The sequence below is a fragment of the Dryas octopetala genome, chromosome 2 (assembly GCF_963921425.1).
Source record: "Dryas octopetala chromosome 2, drDryOcto1.1, whole genome shotgun sequence".
NCBI lineage: Eukaryota > Viridiplantae > Streptophyta > Magnoliopsida > Rosales > Rosaceae > Dryas > Dryas octopetala.
This window is the reverse complement of record NC_141367.1, coordinates 10992770-11015518: the sequence shown is the minus strand read 5'-3', so window position 1 is coordinate 11015518 and position 22749 is coordinate 10992770. Positions and strand designations below refer to the sequence as shown.

The 22749-nt window shown below is 34.8% G+C and overlaps 2 protein-coding genes and 1 long non-coding RNA gene across 12 annotated transcripts in view; 1 reads left to right on the top strand and 2 right to left on the bottom strand.

Moving 5' to 3' along the window:
* LOC147293047 (putative disease resistance protein RGA3) overlaps positions 1-22749 on the bottom strand; it is a 96758-nt gene that overhangs the window by 61480 nt on the left and 12529 nt on the right. The window lies entirely within an intron of this gene.
* Positions 1421-8585, bottom strand: LOC147293050 (uncharacterized). 2 transcript variants are annotated; one of them, XR_015120639.1, is made up of 3 exons: positions 8552-8585; positions 2101-2407; positions 1421-1976 (listed from the first exon to the last, which is right to left on the bottom strand). It is a non-coding gene; the product is annotated as an uncharacterized LOC147293050 (long non-coding RNA). The 2 variants fall into 2 exon arrangements; XR_015120638.1 differs by lacking the exon at positions 8552-8585 and having other exon boundaries at positions 2101-2607.
* Positions 12652-22425, top strand: LOC147293049 (plant UBX domain-containing protein 11-like). 4 transcript variants are annotated; one of them, XM_086234191.1, is made up of 10 exons: positions 12652-12790; positions 13833-13932; positions 16831-16883; positions 16985-17066; positions 18449-18514; positions 18606-18673; positions 19220-19471; positions 19570-20086; positions 20617-20892; positions 21899-22425. In XM_086234191.1, the coding sequence occupies exons 2-10, from the start codon at positions 13833-13835 to the stop codon at positions 22105-22107; spliced, it is 1623 nt and encodes a 540-aa protein (XP_086090317.1). In that variant the 5' UTR covers positions 12652-12790; the 3' UTR covers positions 22108-22425. The 4 variants fall into 4 exon arrangements, with proteins under 4 accessions (XP_086090317.1, XP_086090316.1, XP_086090318.1 ...); XM_086234190.1 differs by having other exon boundaries at positions 13800-13932; XM_086234192.1 differs by lacking the exon at positions 12652-12790 and adding an exon at positions 12815-12941 and having other exon boundaries at positions 13800-13932; positions 19648-20086.

The window sequence follows — 22749 nt, the reverse complement described above, 5'->3', positions numbered from 1 at the left end:
TTGAAAAATTGAAAAAATAAAAATCTGGGCACGAAAGAGATGAGGGAGAGGTAGGGATGAATGAGATAATTTTTTATATTTAGTTTTAATGTTATCTTTTAATTTTTTTAATATATAATAATTTACCTGCCTTTTTCTAATTCTTTTTTGTTTATTTGACTTATTTTATTTGTCCACGTAGTGTAAATTTACTATCCACATCAATATAAATGAATCTCACACTTTCTATAGACAGTCAAAATTAATAGAAAACTTAACGAAAGAGGTACATTGCAATTTTCATAAATTTTAGATTCCACATTGAAACATTTTTGAATATCGGATACCAAAGTGAAAAACGGCCTATACTTGAAGTGTGCAAAATGTAATTGACCCTAAAAAAAAAGGGAAATTTTAGAATAAATACTAAAAAGAAAGAGGTTTTGCTATAGAAAGGGTCAATTACAAAAAAGTCAATAAAAAGTTTTAATATTACAAATAGGTCAATAAACATTTTCAAAATACTATTATAGTCAATATTGACTAAAATGTAATAAACCAAATTACAAATTGTGCAAAAGAGGACATAACATTACAAGAAATTACGTGCACTGCCAACGGTCAAAAGATATAGGGTTTACATGAAAACAAGGGCAAAAACGTAAAATGAACACAATTATTGTTACAAGTAAATTCGGTAGTGGGCTGAGCAATTAACTAAAATATAATTTCTCAAAATATACCATTAACTAATATGAAATATGAAATTTTGTATTGACTATAATGTAATTTCGAAATGTTTTATTGACTTTTTTGTCATTTTCTATTTTACTTGTTTGTCAACATGCATGGTCCATATATAGTTTCTTATGTACATTATGTATATGTCATAAATGATATTCTTCACCATCATCATGCATTAGCTAGATGATGGGTAAATACAAAGACTGGCGTTGACTCATTAATTAAGTTAATTTCACTAATTATATATAGGCTGTCTACTTGTGTGAAGTTCTTATGTGTACGAATTCTTCATTACCAACTTATAGCACTAAATTCCTGAAATCTTAGTCCTTATGCCTTAATGTTGGAATAAATGACACATAGTATGTTTTCGTGTGTGAATACGTTGATGAAGTCAATGAGGGTCACATGGAACTTCTAAGGTGTGAAAAGATACGAAACCTACATCACGGTTTCTAAAAATAGATACAACGTACTTGTCAATTATATGTGATTAATTTCATTGCAAGTAGAGGACTTGGGGTAGGCCAGTTGACCAAGCAGTTGTGCTGCTCCCCACCTCACCAGATTTCGATCCCCACCTCCCCCCTCGAGGCCTCTCCTTGGCCTCCCTTTGTAACAAAAAAAAAAAATTGTGAATATTAAAATTGTGATTAATAAATATAATGGATTAATAAATAATTGATAGAAATATAAATAGTAGTAAAATGAATATTTATCATTTAAAAAATTTTGATTAATAAATAGCATCTAAAAAATATAATGGATGTTGTAGAAGGGCATTATAGAAACAAGTCATTACATGAGTACAAAACAATTTTAAGGAGTTCAGTAAACTACAAATTACAATTAAACAAGTCATTTCACATTGGCAATACATACAATTACCACAAGTTTCCTATTCTACGTAATCTTGGATAAATGCTTCAACTAAGATTGGCCGACTCTATTAGCTAGAGTAACACATCCCTTTCCTTTAAACTGCAAAAACTACTTCCCCACAGTCAATAAAAACTAGGAGGGATGTCAATAAAAGAACAGCATAAATAAATTGAAGCTATCTATAAAGTCAATAAAAGAATGAAAGAATTAGAACCCTCACAGTACCATAGACAAGTCCTTAATTGCCAATAACATGCAAAAAATGTTAAATTCTGTAATTCACATTAGCACCTAAATAAAGATGCTCATGTATTATTGCCAACTTGCATGGAATTTGACGGCCCCATAGAGGAACAAGGCCCTTGTACAACCTGCAATGGAGAATTGTTCACATGTAAATCATAACAAACAGTAGCCTGTATTACATAATTTTAAAATCTAAATCAATTATTCATGTGTCTGTCTGTGTTTTCTTAGTATATATATTAAGCATACCCATAAGCGCCTTGAGCAATGTAACCTTTAACGCCTTCCTCCTTGAGCAGTTCCGAAACCTGTTGATATGCTTTTGTACTTTGCAGGGTCAATATAAAAAACTAACAATAAAATACCCACAGTGTTATTTAAATTATCTAAAATATCCACCACTAAGTATAATTAGAAAAAAAAATTAAGAATCATAATAAGAAAGATAATAAAAACCCCAAACCTGATGATACAAATGCACTTTCACAAGTATAGAGTAATGGGGAGTCTAGTCGATTAGATCAACCAATCAATTCTCTCATATAAGTAGCTGTAGCTGCTCCAATGCACAACAGATATAAGTAGCTGCTCCAAATACAAAGATTTAAAAAAGAAAAAGAAAATGAGAGTAAAAGAAAATAAAAGATTAAGTAAATCAAGTCAAAAGTACCTGGAAGACAGAAGAAATAACCATATGTTTAAAATAAATTTCCATTACCAACACTCATACTTTAAATCTAGCTATCTGAGCTAACACGAATCACCGACACTACAAGAAAAAGATATTTGGGCGACGAAACTTTGGGAGACGAACTCAAATTTGTCGCCCAAAGAGGTTTTGGGCGACGAATTGTAAAATTAGTCGCCTAAACTAATAAAGGTTTGGGCGACGAATATTTTCATCGCCCAAAGTCACTTTGGGCGACGAATATAGTGTTCATCGCCTAAAGCCATTTGGGGCGACGAATATGGTGTTCGTCGCCTAAAAGTACGCGCCAAAATGCTCTTGGACTACACTTTGGACGAGGAATCTATAGATTCGTTGCCCAAAGTGAGTTTGGACGAGGAATCCATATATTCGTCGCCCAAAGTATCTTTGAGCAACGAAATAATTCCTCGCCTAAACTGGACTTTAGGCGAGGAATAAATGAGTTCCTCGCCCAAACTCACTTTGGGCGACGAATCTATAGATTCCTCGCCCAAAGTCCAGTTCTTTTTTTATGTGCATTTATATTTAGGTATAAGAATACGATGCGATTGTGTTTTCAACGATCTGAACCGTTCATTTTTTAATTCAATACTCAAAGATCATCCCTGCAAAAATTTAACTCAATCGAACATGTAGAAGTTAGGTAACGGTGGTCGAATTGATGAACGATCGTGAATTTTCTAATGATAATTCAATGGTTAGCTGAATTCCAATTTAGTTGATTTTTTGCAGAGATGATTTTTGAGTATGAACATAGAAAATGAATGGCTCCGATTGTTGAAATCACGTTGTGGTCTTCACAATTATTGAAACGATAAGGTTTCAACGAAAGAGTTAATAGAATTATGTTTTTCAAGTGTTGAAACCGTTCATTTATATGTAGATGGGCAAATATTGATCGTGTTTCCAACGATCCGAACCGTTCATTTTTTATTTCCCTACTCAAAGATCATCCCTGCAAAAATTTAGCTTAATCGGAGATGTAGAAGTTAGGTAACCGTGAAATTATTTTATATTTGTATATATTTAAAATTATATATATAATTTAGTAATTAAGTTAAAATTTAGAATCCTATTGTATCTTGTTAAGTATACAATCTTATTATAATAATTTATTATATATATATTTAAATACTAAATATAAATTATAAATTTGTAAAATATGATATTCATTAGGGCCATACTTTGGGCGACGAAATTATTCCTTGCCTAAAGTGACCTTGGGCGACGAATTGATACATTCCTCGCCTAAAGTCACTTTGGAAGAGGAATTCATATATTCCTCGCTCAAAGTGATTTTGGGAGACGAATCCATACATTCCTCGCCCAAAGTGACTTTGGGAGACGAATCTATATATTCCTCGCCCAAAGTTTAGTTCATTTTTTATGTGCATTTATATTTAGGTATAAGAATACGATGAGATCATATTTTTAACGATCTGAACCGTTCATTTTTTAGTTCCCTACTCAATGATCATCCTTATAAAAATTTAGCTCAATTGAAGATGTAGAAGTTAGGTAATGGTGCTCAAATTAATGAACGATCGTGGGTTTAATAATGATAATTCAACAACTAGCTGAATTCCGATTTGACTGATTTTTTGCAGGGATGATCTTTGAGTATGAAAATAGAAAATGAACGGCTCTGATCGTTGAAATCACATTGTGGTGTTCACAATTATTGAAACAACAAGGTATCAACGAAATAATTAATAGAAATATACTCATCAAGTGTTGAAACCGTTCATTTATATGTAGATGAGCATATTTTGATCGTGTTTATAACGATCGTAACCGTTCATTTTTTAGTTTCCTACTCAAATATCATCCCTGCAAAAATTTAGCTCAATTGAAGATGTAGAAATTAGGTAACGGTGGTCAAATTAAAGAACGATCGTGAGTTTATAATGATAATTCAACGACTAGCTGAATTCCGATTTGGCTGATTTTTTGCAGGGATGATCTTTGAGTATGAAGATAGAAAATGAACGGCTCTGATCGTTTTTCACAATTATTGAAATAACAAGGTTTCAATGAAAGAATTGATAAAATCGTGATTATATAACGTCGTTAAGTTATTTTATATTTGTATATATTTAAAATTATAAATATAATTTAGTAATTAAGTTAAAATTTAGAATCTTATCATATATTATTAAGTATACAATCTTATTATAATGATTTATTATATATATATTTTTGTAATACTAAATAAAAATTATAAATTTGCAAAAAATGAAATTAGGGCCATCAAAAATAAATTGGACTTTGGGTGAGGAATTTATAAATTCGTCACCCAAAGCTAATTTAGGCGAAAAAATTATTCCTCACCTAAAGTCACTTTAGGCGACGAATGTGTAAATTCCTTGCCTAAAGTCACTTTGGGCGACGAATATGTATATTCCTCGCCCAAAGTCTAATTTCTTTTTTTTTTTTTGTGCAAATTTCACTCAAAAAATTGGCGAGGCATTTCGCGCAAAAAATTTAACCCACTTAGGCGACGAATCTGATTTCGTCGCCCAAAGGGACTTTAGGCGACGAATAAAACATTTTTGTCGCCTAAAGTCGCTTTGGGCGACAAAATCAGTTTCGTCGCCTAAAGACTTTTCGATTATACCTCCCAGATCTGCTTTTCTTCTTCTTCTTCTTTTTTTCTTTTCTTCCTTCTCTCCCCTGCCATCTCTTCTTCCTCTCCCCTGCTTCAACCCATCTCCCTCCCTGACGTCCGCTCTCCCCACCGAAACCCACCACTCCCACCGAAACCCAACCTCACCCGCTCCCCGAAACCCATCCCCTGCTTCAACCCAGACCCAACCCGCTCCCCGAAACCCAGACCCAACCACCCGCTCCCTCCCTGACCGCCGATCCCCGCCCAGCCCCAGCCCCAGCCCCAGGCCCGCCCAACCCAGCCCACAGAAACCCCCATCCCCGCTCAGCCCAGCCCCAGCCCGCCCATCCCAGCCCACAGAAACCCCCATCCCCGCCGATCCCCGCCCAGCCCCAGCCCCAGCCCCGCCGTCGCTTCGCCGCTGCATCTCTCGCCTCCCCTCGTCGCCGATCGCCCAAAACTCTCTCTCCCGATCTCTCACCCTCTCATTTTTCTCTCTCCCCGAAACCCTCCCCAGCTTCCTCTTTCTCTCTCCTTCCCCTCTCCCTGCCACCTCCCTCAATTCCCATTCCTTTCCCCACTAGCAACCCCCACCCCGACCAGCAAACCCACCCGATTGTGGGTTTTTGGTGGGTTTTTTTTTTTTTTTTGGTATTTTTTGTTTTTCTGTTTTCTGCTCATTAGCTTTGACTTTTTTTTTTTAGGGGATCAAGTGCAGGTGGCCAGGGGAATAGTAATACCCAGGGAAATTTTTCAGGTCAGACTTATGACTCAATCGCTGCTTTAATGTTATTTGGCTGGTGTTTTTAATTTTTTGTTCTTAAATTTGTTTATTAGTGTTGAATAAATTAGTTTAATCCTGATCATTGTTCTTAGGGAAATTAGTTTGCTGATATTTTCTTATGCTAGATAACAAATTAGTTTTCATATAAAATTAGTTAGTTTTATATGTTTTTTAATTATAAAATTTATTAGGTAGTTTGTATGTAGATTAGTTAGTTTATTAGTTTTTAAATATAAAAACTAGTTTAATTACAAAATGTAGATTAATTAATTTGAAAAATATAATTTAGTTATAAGGTGGAAGGCGATGGAGTCAGCTCCCAATGATGTAGTTCAGCCATCCTCGAGTACTGGGAGCCCCTCTATGCCACGGAGGGCCCGTCGATCTCACCGCTCTAGTCAGGTCACCGCTTCCGCTTCCGCTTCATCTACTGCGACGTCATCCACTGCGACGAGGGGACCATGTAGTGGGTTGAAGTCTTCTCGGATCGTGCGCAGTACTGGGGTGCGGATTCCAGTCATGTGTGTGCAAAACGGCCGACGACTGTTAGATTCTAACGTTGACAGTTTGTTCTCGCACGATGTTGGGGCTATTATCCGTGCCGAGTGCGCCATGGTTGCAACCACTTGGAAAAAATTGCCGGCAGAGATTCAACACAAAGTGATCCGCTCCATCTCAGTGAGTATATAGCTCAATAATTAATTCAAAACGATAAATTTGATCATTCATAACAATCTAATATTTTTTTCAAGTTAACTTTAACATTCAGATGAATGATCCCCTCACTGTCACGTACATGACAGATTTACCCATCAAGTCCTACAGGCAGTGGAAGCACGAACTACACGTGTATTTCAAGGGATTTTCGTCGGCAGTTGAGGCATTGGCGAACCCCCCTATGGAGTTGGTAGAGCGGTCTGACCAGTGGCGTTTTTTGTACGATCATTTCATGAGTTCGTCGTTTTTGGTACGTTTTATCATTTTAAGACTTTAAAAAATCGATTATTGTTTTGTTAATCTATTATTGTATACATACACTAACACATTTATAATTTGCTTAATATTTAACAGAAGAAGTCGGTCGCCAACACCAAAAACCGGAAAGGAAAGCCGTTTAACCATCATAGTGGTCCGACGCCCATCTCATATCGAGTGGAGTCGCGACGTCGGGTACGTCATTATTTAATTTAATACATATATATTCTTTAATATTGGTTGGGTCTTTGACAAAATTATTTTCTTTTTTAGCGTGGGTCGCAATTCCCGGAGATAGACACTTTCGGGGATATCTATGTTCATCCCGGTTGTGATGCGGCCAAGGCAAAACATGTTAGTTTTTTATATTTTAATTTTTTTCACAATTTTTTATATTTATTTTTCTAATTGGTTACTTGTATATATAACATTTTGAAGGATGAGATGGTGGCCAACTCGAGAATATATTTGGAGAGCTTGGCCGAGCAGCACCCTCCGGGTACTCCGTTGGAGTCGATTCCAGTACCCGATCCTGATGTCGGACTTTGTATTATGATAGACTCATTGGGTGTTAGGCCCGGTAAGGAAATACGCGGCATGGGATATGGGCGAATTCGTGATGTTCGATCCTCGTCTTCGTCTTCATCTTCTTCTCAGCCATCTGCAGTCGTCGCAGGGTTGTCCGCTCAAGTGAAGAAGTTGCAGGAGGACTTACGAGCTGAGAGAGTGGAGAATGAGGCGTTGTATGCTGCATTGACCAAGACGATACCTGGGTTTGTCCCGCCACCATCTTCTCATCAACGTCCGTCAGATATGAATGATGATGATGCTACTGGTTTAGAATAGATTGACCATTAGGGTTATTACTACTTTGTATGGATATTTTGATATATAAATTTATTAATTTGGTTTTATATAGTTTTTGAATAAAGATTTTTTTTTAAATATTAAATTCAAATATATAATCTAAATAAAAAAACAATTTTTTTTTTTTTTAAAAAATATGTTTAGGCGACGAAATTATTCGTCGCCCAAACATGCTTTGGGCGACGAACTTAATTATTCCTTGCCCAAATAATGTTTATGCGACGAACCATTTCGTCGCTCAAAATTGTTTTGGGCGAGGAATAGTTAAGTTCGTCGCCCAAAGCATGTTTAGGCGACGAAATCTTCCGTCGCCCAAAGTATGTTCTGGCGAGGAAATTAATTATTCCCCCCCAAAGCATGTTTAGGCGACGGACAATTTCGTCGCCCAAACATGCTTTGGGCGACGGTTTGGGCGACGAACCATCTTATTCCTCGCCCAAAACATACTTTAGGCGACAAAATTATTCGTCGCCCAAACTGTTTTGGGCGAGGAATCATATGCTTTAGGAGACGAAAAAACTCCGTTGCCCAAGGTGTCTTTGGGCGACGAAATTTACTGGTTTGTCGCCCATAATCTTGGGCGGCCAAACTCTCGACGAACTCAGTTCGTCGCCCAAACTTTTGGGCGACGAAATCCGACTTTGGGAGAGGAACTGAGTTCGTCGCCCAAACCTTTTTTTCTTGTTGTGAGACACACACTTGGAAGACTTATTAATAGTATCAGGGGAAGAGAAAAGTTTATAATATAAACATGTACCTATGTATATAGTGTATAGAAGCATGTACCTAGCTACTACTCAAACACCTACAGTGGAGACACCAATGCAGATAAAAAACAAGTTAGTCAAGTAATTAAAAACAATAGCCTTATAAAAATTGTAAACACACAAAGACAACTTCAGATGAAAGATTATAACAGCGGTACCAGGTCCTCTTGGTGAATTGACATACATGGCAAAATTCTGTTTGAAAATCAGAAGACAAACTAACTGATCAAGCATTTGCACAATAGTCCTTACCTTTCCAAAGATCACTGTAAGATACATGCATGAGAGGGAGCCACCAAAAATAAGTAACAAGACTGATAGTTAAGAAAAACACCTCCCATACCCTAGGAACAAGAACATCAAGGTAAAGAACTTGAGCAATAATCATATCTGCCATATCATCAACAATTCCCCCTCAACATATTATTCTCTACCAGTCATATGAACAACAAAACCATGAGAAAATAGCTTGAGCATGAGAAAATAGACTTGATATATTAACAGTCCTTGAGACTTGATAGCTTGAGCATGAGAATATAGACTTGATACATTAACAGTCCTTATCTCTAAAAAGAATGATATTCCATACCAGGAGTGCCAAGAAGACTTTAGTAGTATAGCACCCTCTTAGTGCAATATATGTTTCGCTTACTCCTATTTTAAATAATCAATCAAACCAGAAAAAAAAAAAAATCAGTGAATTAAACTCTCATTCCATTAAGTATGTACTAAAAAAAAAAAATTCAGTAATATATACTGATATTAATAATAAGAATGTTGCTAAATTAATAATTGATGCACTACTTAAAGTTATTTAAGATTATCTGACAACACCAAAAACCAAATACTAAACTATCAACACCTCTCCTCAAATCAATTTTCTTATGAATATCATATATTTGAGTTTGACTCTTTTGCATTAGAGAAAGAGGAACTGTAACGGAAATGAGTTTTCCGTTAGTCTCACAAACTACCCAAAACATTGAATTTAGTATTCATCTTCTTTACCAAGGCTACATAGGGAATTAGGGAGCTTTCTCCTGATGTAGAAAGCTCCCTCCCTAAAACAGTATCTTCCAACCTTAGATTGAGAAGGAATCTTACCAACACAATCAGGACATGTCCTTGTACAAGGTTTAGAGTATGTGCATGGGTTAAGGAGGGAAGAAACCAACAGAGAAATCTGAAGAGAAGATAATACCTTTACCTTGAAATTGGGTTAAATAGGTATCCCCTGAATACTTCTCTAGTGAAGGGTGTGCATACCAAAAATCAAAGGATTTGGTACATTGGAAATGGAAATTGCAGCCAAAGTCCCTAAACAGCTCGGATTGAAATTGTCTCTGCACAGGGTGGGGTGCTGCCAACGTTGCACGGAGGCCACTGGTATGGCCCTATGGGTACTAGGCATTGCAGTTGGGTCGGGTGGGCTTGGGTCTGTTTTATTTATTTATTTATTTTTTTTAATTGGGTAAGCAACATTTTTGTCTTTGTATTTTGATCACAAATCACATTTGGTTCTTCTCGTTTAAATTTTTTCAATTTGGTTCTTATGTTAATTTCAATTCTCATTTTTGTGTTTATTTTCTAGGGAACTTAAGGCTCACAAAAATTTTAGTGTTAAATTTTAATTTTAAGATTTTCTTGAATTCTTGTTTGAAAATGTAAATTCAAGACCACATACATGATTTTTGGTTATTTTTAATTAAAACTTGCGAGTTTGAAAAATGGGCCAATTACAAAAAAATTAATAAATATTTTTAATATTACAAATTAGTCAACGAAATTTTTTAAAATATCATGATAGTTATTATTTACCAAAATGAAATTAAGAGAAATTATGTGAAATAATAACCGGACAAAACACAAAAAAGAATTTACAGATATTACCACTGTGCTGACATGCTACTGACATTACCAATGTCTAATATTTTAAATTACATATAATTCAATAACAACCATATACTTTTTTTAATTGGTAATTGTGTGATAATTACCATTTTATAATTGGTAAATGTCACACAATTACCTTTTTTTTAATTGAAAATTATGTGACAGTTACATTTTTTAATTGGAAATTGTTATACAATTACTTTTTTTTTTAAATTGGTAACTATCACACAGTTACCGTTTTTTAACTAGAAACTGTCACACAGTTATAGTTTTTAGACTTGATGACTATGTAACAATCACTATTTTTAAAATTGAGTCAAAATTTTTTGGAAGGGTATGATAATAATTTAATACTAGGAATAGTATAGGACTACCCAAATTGAGCTGGGCCCAAATTAACAAATATGTGCATGTGACCATTATTAGAATCCAAATTGTATTTTGACTATTATGAAATTTTCAAATGTTTTATTAATTTATTTATAATTTTCAATTAAAAAAATTTATTAGTTTCAATTTGAAAAAAGTTAAATTTCATAATGTACGTCTTAAGATTATAAATGACATAAAACAAAAAAATGAAATTGGCAAAATTTGAACCACAAAAAATGATTTCAAATAGAAACACATGGATTAAATATGTAGTTTACCTTTTTTTTTATTTTTTATTAGAAATAATTACTCTGTGCTACACTTACTTATTGTTTGTAACATGTAATACACATATTTATAATATTTAACTATCAGGTCACTTTGAGAGTAGATTGGTTACCTATTTCTTGGTGCCAGTTGGTACAAGCTTTCTATCTTAGCCATCCAAGCAATCCAATGGTGGCTAATTTTTAAATTTTGTCAAAACTCTCTTAAACTCTCTCACGTGTCTCTCTCTCCCCCTTATTTTTGAAATTTATTTTCTCTTTCATCACTATCTTTCTCTCTCCCCAAGCACTCTCTCTGTTCTCTTTTGCTCTCCCTCGCTGCAACTTTCCTAAACGGCGTGTGTGCGCATCTGGCCATGGATGGCGACGAGAGGACCACCCCTGAGTTCCTCTCTCTTCCCTCTTCATCCCTGTGAGCTCGGAACACCCAGCAACCCCCAGACCCGATCGAAGCCCCGATGTTGACTCTGATCCCGTCCTTGTCGCAACGTTGCCGAAGAACAAGCCAAGTTCCTCACTGTAACAACGCCTAAAAAGTTATTGGGGAAGCCAACTCCACCCTCGTGCCTTCCTTATTAGTAGTAGGTTCTTGATTTTTTTTGTTTAGTTCAGTTTCTGAAACTGCAATTTTCTGTAGTTTCTGAAACTGCAAGTGAACTGAAACAGCAAAAACTGCAGTTTCTGAAACTGCAGTTTATTGAAGTTGCAGACTTGCAGTTGCAGTTACTAACTGCAAGTGAAACTGCAGTTTATTGGAGTTGCAGATTTGCAGTTTCAGTTTCTGTTCTTTTGGTGATGTGTTGATGCTGGTATTTTGGAAGGTGTCCGCATACTATGTTTTGGCAGTGAAAAGTGTTCACAAGTTAATAGAAATAGATTATGTATTTCTGGTTAATATTTTGCTTTGTTAGTACCTTATAATTAAAGGACTCTTTTATTATTGCATTAGTAAAATAGTAAATTACATTTAAATTAATAAAACATTTTAATTTACATAATGGTCAATGTAATTTTTCTTTTCCCATAAAAGTCAATGAGTTTTGAAATTATATCCAATTTTAGTCACTAAGTCCAATCTACTTGATGATGTCATATATTTTGGTACATTGGAAAATATCAATTTGCCAATTTTTTTATTATTATTTATGAGCGTAAAATTATGACGTTGCCCTTAATTTAGTTTAGGGTATATAAATGAGGTGCATGATATATAAATGATGTTTAGGGTTTAAAAATGGGTGCCCAAAACTCGGGAACTAAATCTTAAGTCATTTTGTTGTGCAGCAGTCAAATACAAATTTAATAAAAATTTAAATATAAATAGTAATGTATGTTTATTAATTTATTATAAATTTATAATTCATATTTTTTCATTTTGGTTAATAGTAATTAAAATAAAATTATGAAAAAGTGTATTTATTAAAATGTAATTGTGAAAAATTTTATTGATTTATTTGTAATTAATCCGTAAAACATGAAGTTTTGGGAGAAAAGGCTAGGTGTAGTGCCTAGTGAGATCGTAGGGTATGAATGGAATTTCCACATTACAATTTTCTCGTCTTACAAAAAAGAAAAGAAAAAGAAAAGAAGAAAACTCTTGATGTGCCATGGAGTTGTCTTTGTTCAGAGCTTAATCTGTTATACCATAATCGTCTCTCAGCCCTAATTCTCACTAAGGTAAAAAGCTCCCCTCAACCCTCTCTTTCATCGTTTGGTTTCCGAGAAAAACTGCGAGGAACCAATAGAAAAGCAGAAAAATTAGAATTTTTTTTTTGAAAGACTTATCGTTTTCCAAAATTTCAAGTTCAATTTACTATTTATAAAAATGGTAAGTTGAATTTCTTTTCTCCATAAATTTTGCAAAATTTCCTTTCAAAATCACTGGTTGGTAACCTTGATTAGTTGGTGAGCTCAAGTTGCAGAAATTTCGGGGAATTGGGTGGAAATTGGGTTTCTTTTATTTAAGAATTACCTGGATGCAATAAGATTTTCCATGTATTAGTATTATACATATATATACATCTTTAGCTGGATTACTGTGATTCGGGTTACTAATTTTATCTATCATTTTCTTTTCCAGAAAATAAAGAGCAATAGTTTACTGAAACTTTTACTTACCATGGTCTAGGTGTTAATTGGTGTTTACCTGAATTATGCAGTAACTGAATGTTTAGCTGAATTATTTGATAATTGAATTCACTGAAGTTTTTCTGAAGGAGAAATTTAATTAGTGAAGTTTTTTCATCTGCTTTAGATGCATTAAGAATGGATTAAATATTTTGTTCTACAGAATTATTTTATATCGTGAATATTGAATTCTTTGATTGTTGGCACTTGGCAGTAGATGCTGGGAGTATGCGGTTAATTTGGTGTAGCTTGACAATATGTTTATTTTGTGTTCGAAGTATACATTTAAGAGGACACTTGTGTAGTTGGGTGATGGTTTAAAAAAGGTTGCAGAATGAGCATGTAATTCAATGATGATATGCATATTTTTAAATTCAATTAAATAGTTTGTGGCCCTGTTATTCTTCGGACAATAGCTCAGGTACCCCTATAGTTTATTTGCTAGTATGAGTTGATAGTGATTCTAGATATGTGGCTTTACATATTGAAGATCTGTGTTTGTCCTATTTTTTTTTTTTTTTTTTCACTATTGATTGTGTTTCTGTTTTGGAATCTACAGGTCTTATTAAAATTTTGGAAATTTTCTGAACAGATGGATCAGTCTCTCACCTATCTTATATACAAGGGTTCCATACCTGAAGCAATCACCGAAGCAAAGAAGCAGAGGAAACTCTTTGTCGTCTATATTTCAGGTTAATGATTGGGTACCTCTGGAATATGTTGTATATAAGCACATGATCTCCCGTTCCTTGTAAGCCAGTTTTGTAAGGATAAGTTCTACCTAGGGTTTAGCATGGTATCAGAGCATGTGTACTACAAGGATGGGCCAGGTTTGTATCTCTAGCCCTGCATAGAGGGGAAGTGTCAGGTGACTCTAGTGGGGGAGTGTTAGCATAGTTCCATAAGGCCTGGGTACTTTTGGAATATGCAGTCAATAAGCATGTGGGAACCCTTTCCTTGAAAGTTGGTGTTGCAAGGATAAGTTCTACCCATGAGGTTACAAACATCACCTTTGGGTTGGGGAGGGGGAAATGACCATTGGAATATTTTGGATTCTCGCTTGGAGGCAATCCAACGGTAACCAGGTTTTGGGATTCAGTTGTGGAGAAAAGGGAGAAGAGATTCGAAGGTTGGAAGAAAGCTTTTCTATTGAACGGAGGTATGCTTACTTTGATTCAATCTGTCTTCAGTAGTTTTCCAAGTTATGACCTTCCATTTTTTTTAGAATCCCAAGTAAAGTGGAAGAATGATTAGAGAAATTGGTGAGGATCTTTTGTTGGAATGTGTTGAGGGAAAACAAGGGCCTTTGGTTAGATAGGATATAGTGTTCAAAACTAAGAAAAATGGTGGATTTGGGTTGGGTAGTTTGTTGAAAAGAAATGACGCTCTACTTGGAAGTTGGTTCTGGAGATTCCCTTTGGAGAGAGATTCTTTATGGTATGCTGTCATCAGAAGTAAATATGGATTACATTTAAATGGTTGGGATTCCAAGATCCAACCAAAAGATATTTCTCAAGGCATTAATTCTTTTCTTCATGTTGTCATTGTCTAGTGGGAAATGGGAAAGACAGGATTTTAGAAGAATTGTGAGAAGTACATTTTTTCCTTGTCTACGTAGAATTTTGACCTATCTTAATGTTTCCATTTAGTTGGGAATCTTGGGATTCTGATTTCCACTGAAGAAATTTAAATGATTATAAAATTAGGGAGTTTTCTTCACTACTTTCTTTGTTTGTCACTTTATTTTCATCTAGACTGGATAGGAGGAGTTGGAAGTTGGAGTTGTCAGGGTTATTCTCTTGTAAAGCCTATACAAGGAAGTATTATGAGATTCCATCAATTTTGTTCTTCCATCCCTCTTCTTTTATTTGGAAGGCTAAAGTACCACTCAAGGTACAAGTTCTAGCTTGAATTTTCTCTCATGGAAGGTTCAACAGTAAACCTTGTGATGTGGAACAGAGGAGAAGACCTAATGTTTGTCTTCTTCCATAATGGTGTATCATGTGTAAAGGAGAGGCTGAAAGCACTGATCACTTGTTTTTTCAGTGTCTAATTGCATTGAAATTATAGTTTGTTGAGGGAAGCTGACTTGAAGCTGAGTCATTCCAGCACTCCATAATGCATTATTTTGTGAGATGTGCAAGGATTTGGAGGGGAGGGAAGAAGAGTTAATTTTCAAAGAGGTGTGGTGTGATGGCTATGTTTTGGGCAGTTTGGTTGAAATCAATAGAAGGATTTTTTGATAGCAAGAAGGGGTGGAGTTTTTGTGGGATAAAATTTGATTTTGGTCATCCTTACTGGCTTTGGTTTCCTAGGAGTTTTTAGAAGGTAACATTTTTGCGTATGTTGGCTGATTGGAGGACTATTGTTGTTTAGGAGATAGACTTTGTTATTGTATCACGATTTTAATACCTGAAGGTTAGCTAGTTTTTAGATCCAGCTTTCAGTGGACATCTTGTCCTCTGTAATATCTGTTTGTACTTGTTTGAAAATTTTAATAAAATTATGCTTCTTATAAAAGATATAATACGGTTGCTATTAATTGTAGAAAGGTCTTAAATATTGGGTTTTATTAAGAAAGTGATTTGTTTTTAATCCATCTAGGTGAAGTATTTGATTTTGCTTATGTAGTAAACTTTATCAATAGAAAGTATTTAATTAAAGAAATTGATAGAGTTTTCCTAATTTTTTTAAACATATAATGATATAAAATGAAGACATAATTTTGAGTCTTGTAGATGATCATTAAAGATATATTCTTCTTAACTAAAAATAAGAGTAATTCAAATCAGAAGTAAGCTTTAAGTATGAAATGATGTCAGTGAAAAAAAAAAAACGCATCAAATATATATTCTTCTTAACTAATAATTCTGAAGTTTCCCTTTCTTCTTGTTGAATTGGACTGGGACGCAGCAGTTTCTTAGGTTCTTGTGTTATGTTGGCATAGTTGTGTTGCCTTTTTTGGTTGTCAATTTGTTCAAGGGTTTATGTATTTTGCTATTCTTGTATAGTTTGAAGCTTCTCTAGGTGGACCACCAGTTCGCTGTATTTATACTGTTTCTACTTAATTTTAATAAATTTGTTCTCTTTCCTAGAAAAAAAAAAAAGGTATGAAGGGGAGGGCGAAGTGTTGAAAGAAATAAAAAAGAAGACAGAAATTTTTTCAAAATGATAGTCTTATAATAAGTAGCTGTATTAACTTATTTCTTAAAACAAGGTAGTTTAATAAGTAAAGAATTAATTTATTTTTAAAATGACATCACTGCAGTACAGATCTTTCTGTCCAACGAATGCCTTCTCACATTCTCACTTTTATATGTAGTATGGATAATTCTTCTTATGCTGTATTTCATAACTTTGTAAAGAATCTTCTGTGATCTTTGCGCATTACAGTTTCATACATTAATACACTTTACTGCCACACATTATTTTCTTTTCCTTTTTTTAATTAGTAATTTCATATTATGTCAAGATTATTTTGGTACATACATGATATCAAGATGTGTTATAATAGTTTTTGTTGTAACCTTTATTACATGTGCTTATTTATTTATTTATTTATTTGTTTTTTGGCTATCGTGGAATTTCAGGTAAAGATGTGGAATCTAGTCGTTTGGAAAATTCCACATGGACTGATCCAAAGGTAAGTTTTGTTCCTTTTCTTCGTTTTATCTTTCATTATAAATTTATTTCAAGCTTATATTTCTTCTGGCTCTTATTCTTATGTTCGTGTTTTGCATTCAGGTGGCGGACTCGGTATCAAAGTACTGCATTTTATTACACATCCCTGAAGAATGCACTGATGCTGCAAATTTTTCTGCAATATGTATCCTTGTATAAAAAAGACAATCTATACATAAATTGCTTCGGAAGTTAGCCTCCTGAGAGAATGCTACATAATAATCTGACTTCAACTTCATGAGAATGCATTCTTAGAAGATTATGTTGTCTTAATTAGCACATCAAAATCTTAAAAGAATTATTGTGGTAACTTCATTAGGTTCCAGCTGTTTTCTCTTTTTAGGATGATCAGGTAACTTCTGTTTCAATTGTGTGCATCTTTACTTACTCCCAAGCCTTGGGCACAAACAGTAACCAAGGGGGATCATGGCTTCACAGTACTGCTACCCAAAAAGAAAAAGTATTCTCCATTCTAATGAAAATCTCTATTTAGCCCCCCACAACCCAAAGTCAACCTGCTGCCCTCCCACTGCCCCAAAACAGCACCAACCATGCTGAGGACTATATATAAAGTTTACTGCATCTTGGCTTTAATTTCTTCTTGTGCTCAAGTTGTAAAATTGACGTAAAAGACCCATTTTGCATATTGAATCAGTTATATCATACCTATTGTGACATTAAAACATTTACTCTAAACATATTATCTTATTTTATAAAATATCAAACATTTATAAGATGAAGGAAACCTTCACATATATGTTTACTGATTTAATTTGGCCCCTCTTTCAATTATTTTTCATTTATTTATTTTTATTATTTGCATTCTGCCCTTGTCTGAGGGTAACACCCATATAGTTGCCTAGTAAATCCAACCATACAGTTTTTTAACTTTGTTCACTGCTATGGGGAATTTTATAAGAAGTACTAATGTATCACGTGCTTCTATCTTTCAAGAGGTGGGGATCCTGACATTATAGAGTGGAAAGTTTTATATTAAAAACTAGGCATCAAACTTTGTAATTTGTTTTTTTCTTCCTAAGAGGAATATGCATATTTCACAAGTCATCTTTTCTTGTTTTTTTGTATTCTGTTCTTTTCTTTTTTCTTTTTGAACTATCAGTCATTTATCATCCATATTTTGAATAATGGCTAAAACTATCCATCATTGTCAGTATGTTGATTGTCTATCTCATTTCCCAAGCCCAAGACATTAGTGTTCCTGCAGAAAGCAGGAATGAGTGAAAAGTTATGAAGCGTCAATGCATCACAATTGATTCCAAAATGAAGTCACAGCTTTTGTACATTGTAGTTTTGAAGTAGGTGGTTTTAAATTCTGCGGTTCTTTGTTGACTATTTTTCGTCCTTATTCTTTGGTGATAGTCTTAATAACTGGTAAAGCTGTTTTATATGCTGCATATACCAATTAGCACAATTGCATTTTCTAAATTACATGTTGTATAGATTATTTTAGGCTCTTTCACAATATTTGAAAGTCAAAGAGTCTATCCTTACATCAACCTGTTGCAGACCCACAGAAATCTGTACCTTGTATAACGGCTATTGGATACAATGGTGTACAACTTTGGCAAAATGGTATGGTTTGTATGAATCTTTGTTTTAAGTAAAGTATATAGACCAATACATAAGCATGTCCTAATAATTTTGTCCCTTTGCAAATTTATAGAGGGCTTTGTCAGTGCTGAGGTTCTGGCATCCAGTTTAGAGAAGTTGTGGTTGGGTCTTCATATCCAGGTATACTTTTTCTGTTTTCCCATTGCCGGGCTATCGGTCATCATAGTTTAGTGTCAACTCCGCTTTGAAAACACATTGATGCTTGATGAGATGATGTTTGTTTTGACCTTTCTCTGACCGTGTTGTGCAAATGTTTTTGATCCCTTTTTTACAATTTATGTTAAATGGGGTTTTGAAATTTTGATTTTTCTTTTTAATAAATGCTGTGGTTGCTCCCTTTAACCATCTTCAAAAATGAAATTGGAGTCATTGTATTATACTGTTCCCAATTATACTTATCTGTGCCTCTTACAGACGCACAACTTGTAGTCGTGTTTATCATTTAAGCATTTGCAACATCAACATTACCTCCCTTTTGGAATCACATTAATGTTTGATGAATGCAAATCTTGGAAACATTAGAGAGTCTGTCCATGTGATTTGAGCAAATAATCTGCTGGTACTCTTTATTTTGGCTGTATTCTTTAGAGTGTACAAGACCTTGCAATTTTCTCAGTTTATATTCAAAAGAAATAATTACTAGTATTATCTCATGATGAACTGTAGGGAACAACTGCAACTGTCTTGAGTGCAGCTCTTGCTTCAAAGAAATCTGAACCGTCTACTTCTGGGGTTCCTAAAACTGTCTCAGCTGATGAAGAAAGTTCCTCAAGTATAGCTGTTCTATCTGACCAAGGAAGTTCCTCAACTACGGTGGTTTCATCACCTTTAACAGATCAAATTGGTCAATCAACAGTTTCTATAGGGGTTGCCTCTGACATGATGAAGGAAGACAAAACTTGTGATTGCACAGTTGAGGTATATATACCTGCATTGACTGCCTTGTTACGTTTTTTAGTATTTATAAACTTCATCTTCCATGATGTGATGGTTCTGTTTTGCTTTGACATAAATAGGAGAAAAAAAATGATTTAGGAGTCAAGACCTCTTCAAAATCACTTGATGCTAATGAGTTAGAGTGTGTCGGGGAACAGGCCAGCCGTTCCGCCGAAGCTGCTAAAGGATTGCAGGGTCTTTCTGTGGGAGACCAGAACAATTCTGGAGGCGGTCATATTTCTTCCAGTGAAGAAGGTGGTTATACCGGCCCAGAAAAGATCACTGCTAATCATTCAGGTGTCTCTGGAGGAGATTCACAAGCATTTAGTATTGAAGAAAATGAAGTTGTGCAAGTTGGAAAAGGTGAAGATGAAGATGATAAGAAGGTTGATGCATTTGAGAATTGTATAGGGGTCAATAAATCAAGTGATGTTCACTTAAATATCCGAACACCTGCTGGTATGAGCCTACGAGAGAAGTTTCCTCTGACGAGCACTTTGAGAATGGTCAAAGACTATGTTGATAAAAACCAGGGAAGTGGTATTGGCGCTTATGATCTAGCCATCCCCTATCCTCGCAAGGCATTCAGTGATCAAGGTAAGAAATGCTAGATAGTTATTACCTACCTTTCTTTTTCACTAAGAGATAGCTATTGCATTATTTGTTTGAAAGTTTGAATGTACATTGACTGGTATCCTCGTGTACTTGTAACCTGTGGACATTCCCTTTGGTCAAAATCCCGGAAATGTTTTTCTAGTATATATTACTGCCTTCTTTTGCACTATCCTTCAATTCTGTACTGGCCTGGTAGACTGTGTGTTTTCGTTGTGTGCACATCTGTTGTCCATGCACTTGCAATTGCAATGCAAGTGCATCTGTGATGTTTTCTTGTTTGGTAGGTAACAGTAACACTAAGAAACATGCTAACATCTACATTCAAATTAGTATGTTTAATTACTTTTGCATAAGAATTAATATGCCATTTGCATGCATGAACATCAGCGCACATGAGATTTATATGTTCTCTCTCTCTCTCTCTCTCTCTCTCTCTCTCTCTCTCTCTCTCCCTCTTGTAATGTGTTATTATCAAAACAAGCCATTCATAATTTCTTATTGGTTTAATGCAGATTTAAGTAAATCATTATCAGACTTAGGTCTGTTTGATAGACAAGCATTGATAGTGGTTCCGCATCAGCAAGCAACTGGTTACCTCAGAGGGGGATCTGCATTCTCAGAACAAACAGATTCACAAAATATTGCTAATTCCTCAACTGAAAGTAATGGGGGATATTTTTCATATGTGAAAACAGCTTTATCTTTCGTAAATCCTTTTTCTTATTTTGGTGGTGGTGCTAGCTCATCAAGTTCGGGACAGAAATCTCAAAATCCCATGTGGGAATATAGTGAGTTTCTACTCCCTACTCTTATGCCAAAATGTCTCTATAACATTCCTAGTAGGTCTCTCATTCGGGCTTAGGAAGTTTTTTATCTTATGACTTTCAAGCATGCTGAAGTTTAGGTGCATTTGAGCCACTAGCAAAATAAAAGAAATTCTCACAATTGCTAGTATAGTTTGGTCAAAGCAATTGATTTTCACTGGGGAAGAGCCCTACTTTTTACTCGATATTTGCAAATGGAATGTAGAGGCAGGCATAATAATCTGTGCTAGCTTTTAAGGGCGAGGTCATCAGTCTGTCTTCTATTTCTATGAACCAATTATGAATAACATCAACTGGTCAGATATTTTTATATGACCCTTAGCTCAAGTGGCATCAGTGGGAGGGATGGGTGAAAAGTAGATCGTAGGTTCCATTACCTGTGTAATTAAAAAACAAGTTACATGGGGTTTGAACATGGCTCCTCCCTTATTCGGTTGGGATATTGGGTTCAGTTTAGGTAGTTTAATTAGCTAGTAAAATGGGGTCATTGTAAATGTATAACCCGAATGAATTGTAAATGTATAACCCGAATGAATTGTAAATTTGTTGTACCCAAATGAAGTGTGGTCAACACAGTAAACACACCTGCATACACGGGGGAGATGGACCATGAGCCTTTGTTGTGCACTTTCTTTCAAGAGCTAACTTGCGGGAAGAAAAAATATAAATGGAGGATAATGAAACGGTAGTGTAAGCTTGTTAATTGAAGTTGCAGAGGTTACCAATTAATCTTTTTCTTTCTCTCCATCAATTGTTATATATTATACTTTTCTATTCCTTCATTTGATGGTGATGTTTAGGAAGTTAGCTTGGTGCACAAATAACATTGCAGAAATTTATCAATCTGTTTAGAATTTTATTCTGTTGGTATAAAATTTTGTTTCATTTAATGAATGTTCCTTTTCGAACATTGTTGTGGCATTAGTGCATTACTCAATAACTTATACTGACATTTTTCCTGTTTCATTAGACCCGAATCCTGCTGTTCGAAATAACGCCACCGAAAGCACTTCTGCAAGTGGTAGAAATGAAGGCAAAAGCAAGAAACCATCAACATCTCGTTTGGGAAGTAATATTCACACATTGAAACATGATGACAATGATGGGAAGTTCAGCGATAGAAATTCCTTCTGGAATGGTAATTCTACACAGTATGGTGGCAATGATGATGCCAAATAATATCTATGATTTTAAACTCTACTTTGTTGTTTAAGTCCCCAGATCCCTAATTGTCTGCTTTTGGCTTCTTACCTTGCTAATGAGTTTGATCTGCAAATAGAGAATTGTAGATAACAAGGAAAAGTTATCGAGCCTCTGATGGTTCTTGTTTTTCATAATAATGTTGAGTTCTTTTCTATTCATATAGGAAGGGATGAAAGAACAATGAATCCCATGAAATAGTTTGGATAATTATCAACTCATCATACTTTGGAACCTTGTGAGTGTCATGCTTGTAAATATTTGTACTTTCTGGATAATCATAATGTTGGTCTTTAATTTTGATTTTCAACCAAAAAACTCATTAAGTGAAAGGTATATCTGTATATGTACTAAAACCAATCATTTGATGTAATTTTCAGGGATTATCAAATGTATGAACTCCTGTTTAGGTAAAAGAAAGGGCCAATTTATTTATAATAAAGTATATTATATGATTGTATGGATGATGGATAAAGTTTTATGAAATATAAGTGGAGATGATAATGAACTAAATAAGTTGGACTCTCGAGACCCATGTCTCTCTATCCTAAGGTTCTTAATGTTCCTAGTCATAGACTTTTTAATTGGGCACTAACAACTCAGATAACTGTTTCGACCGAA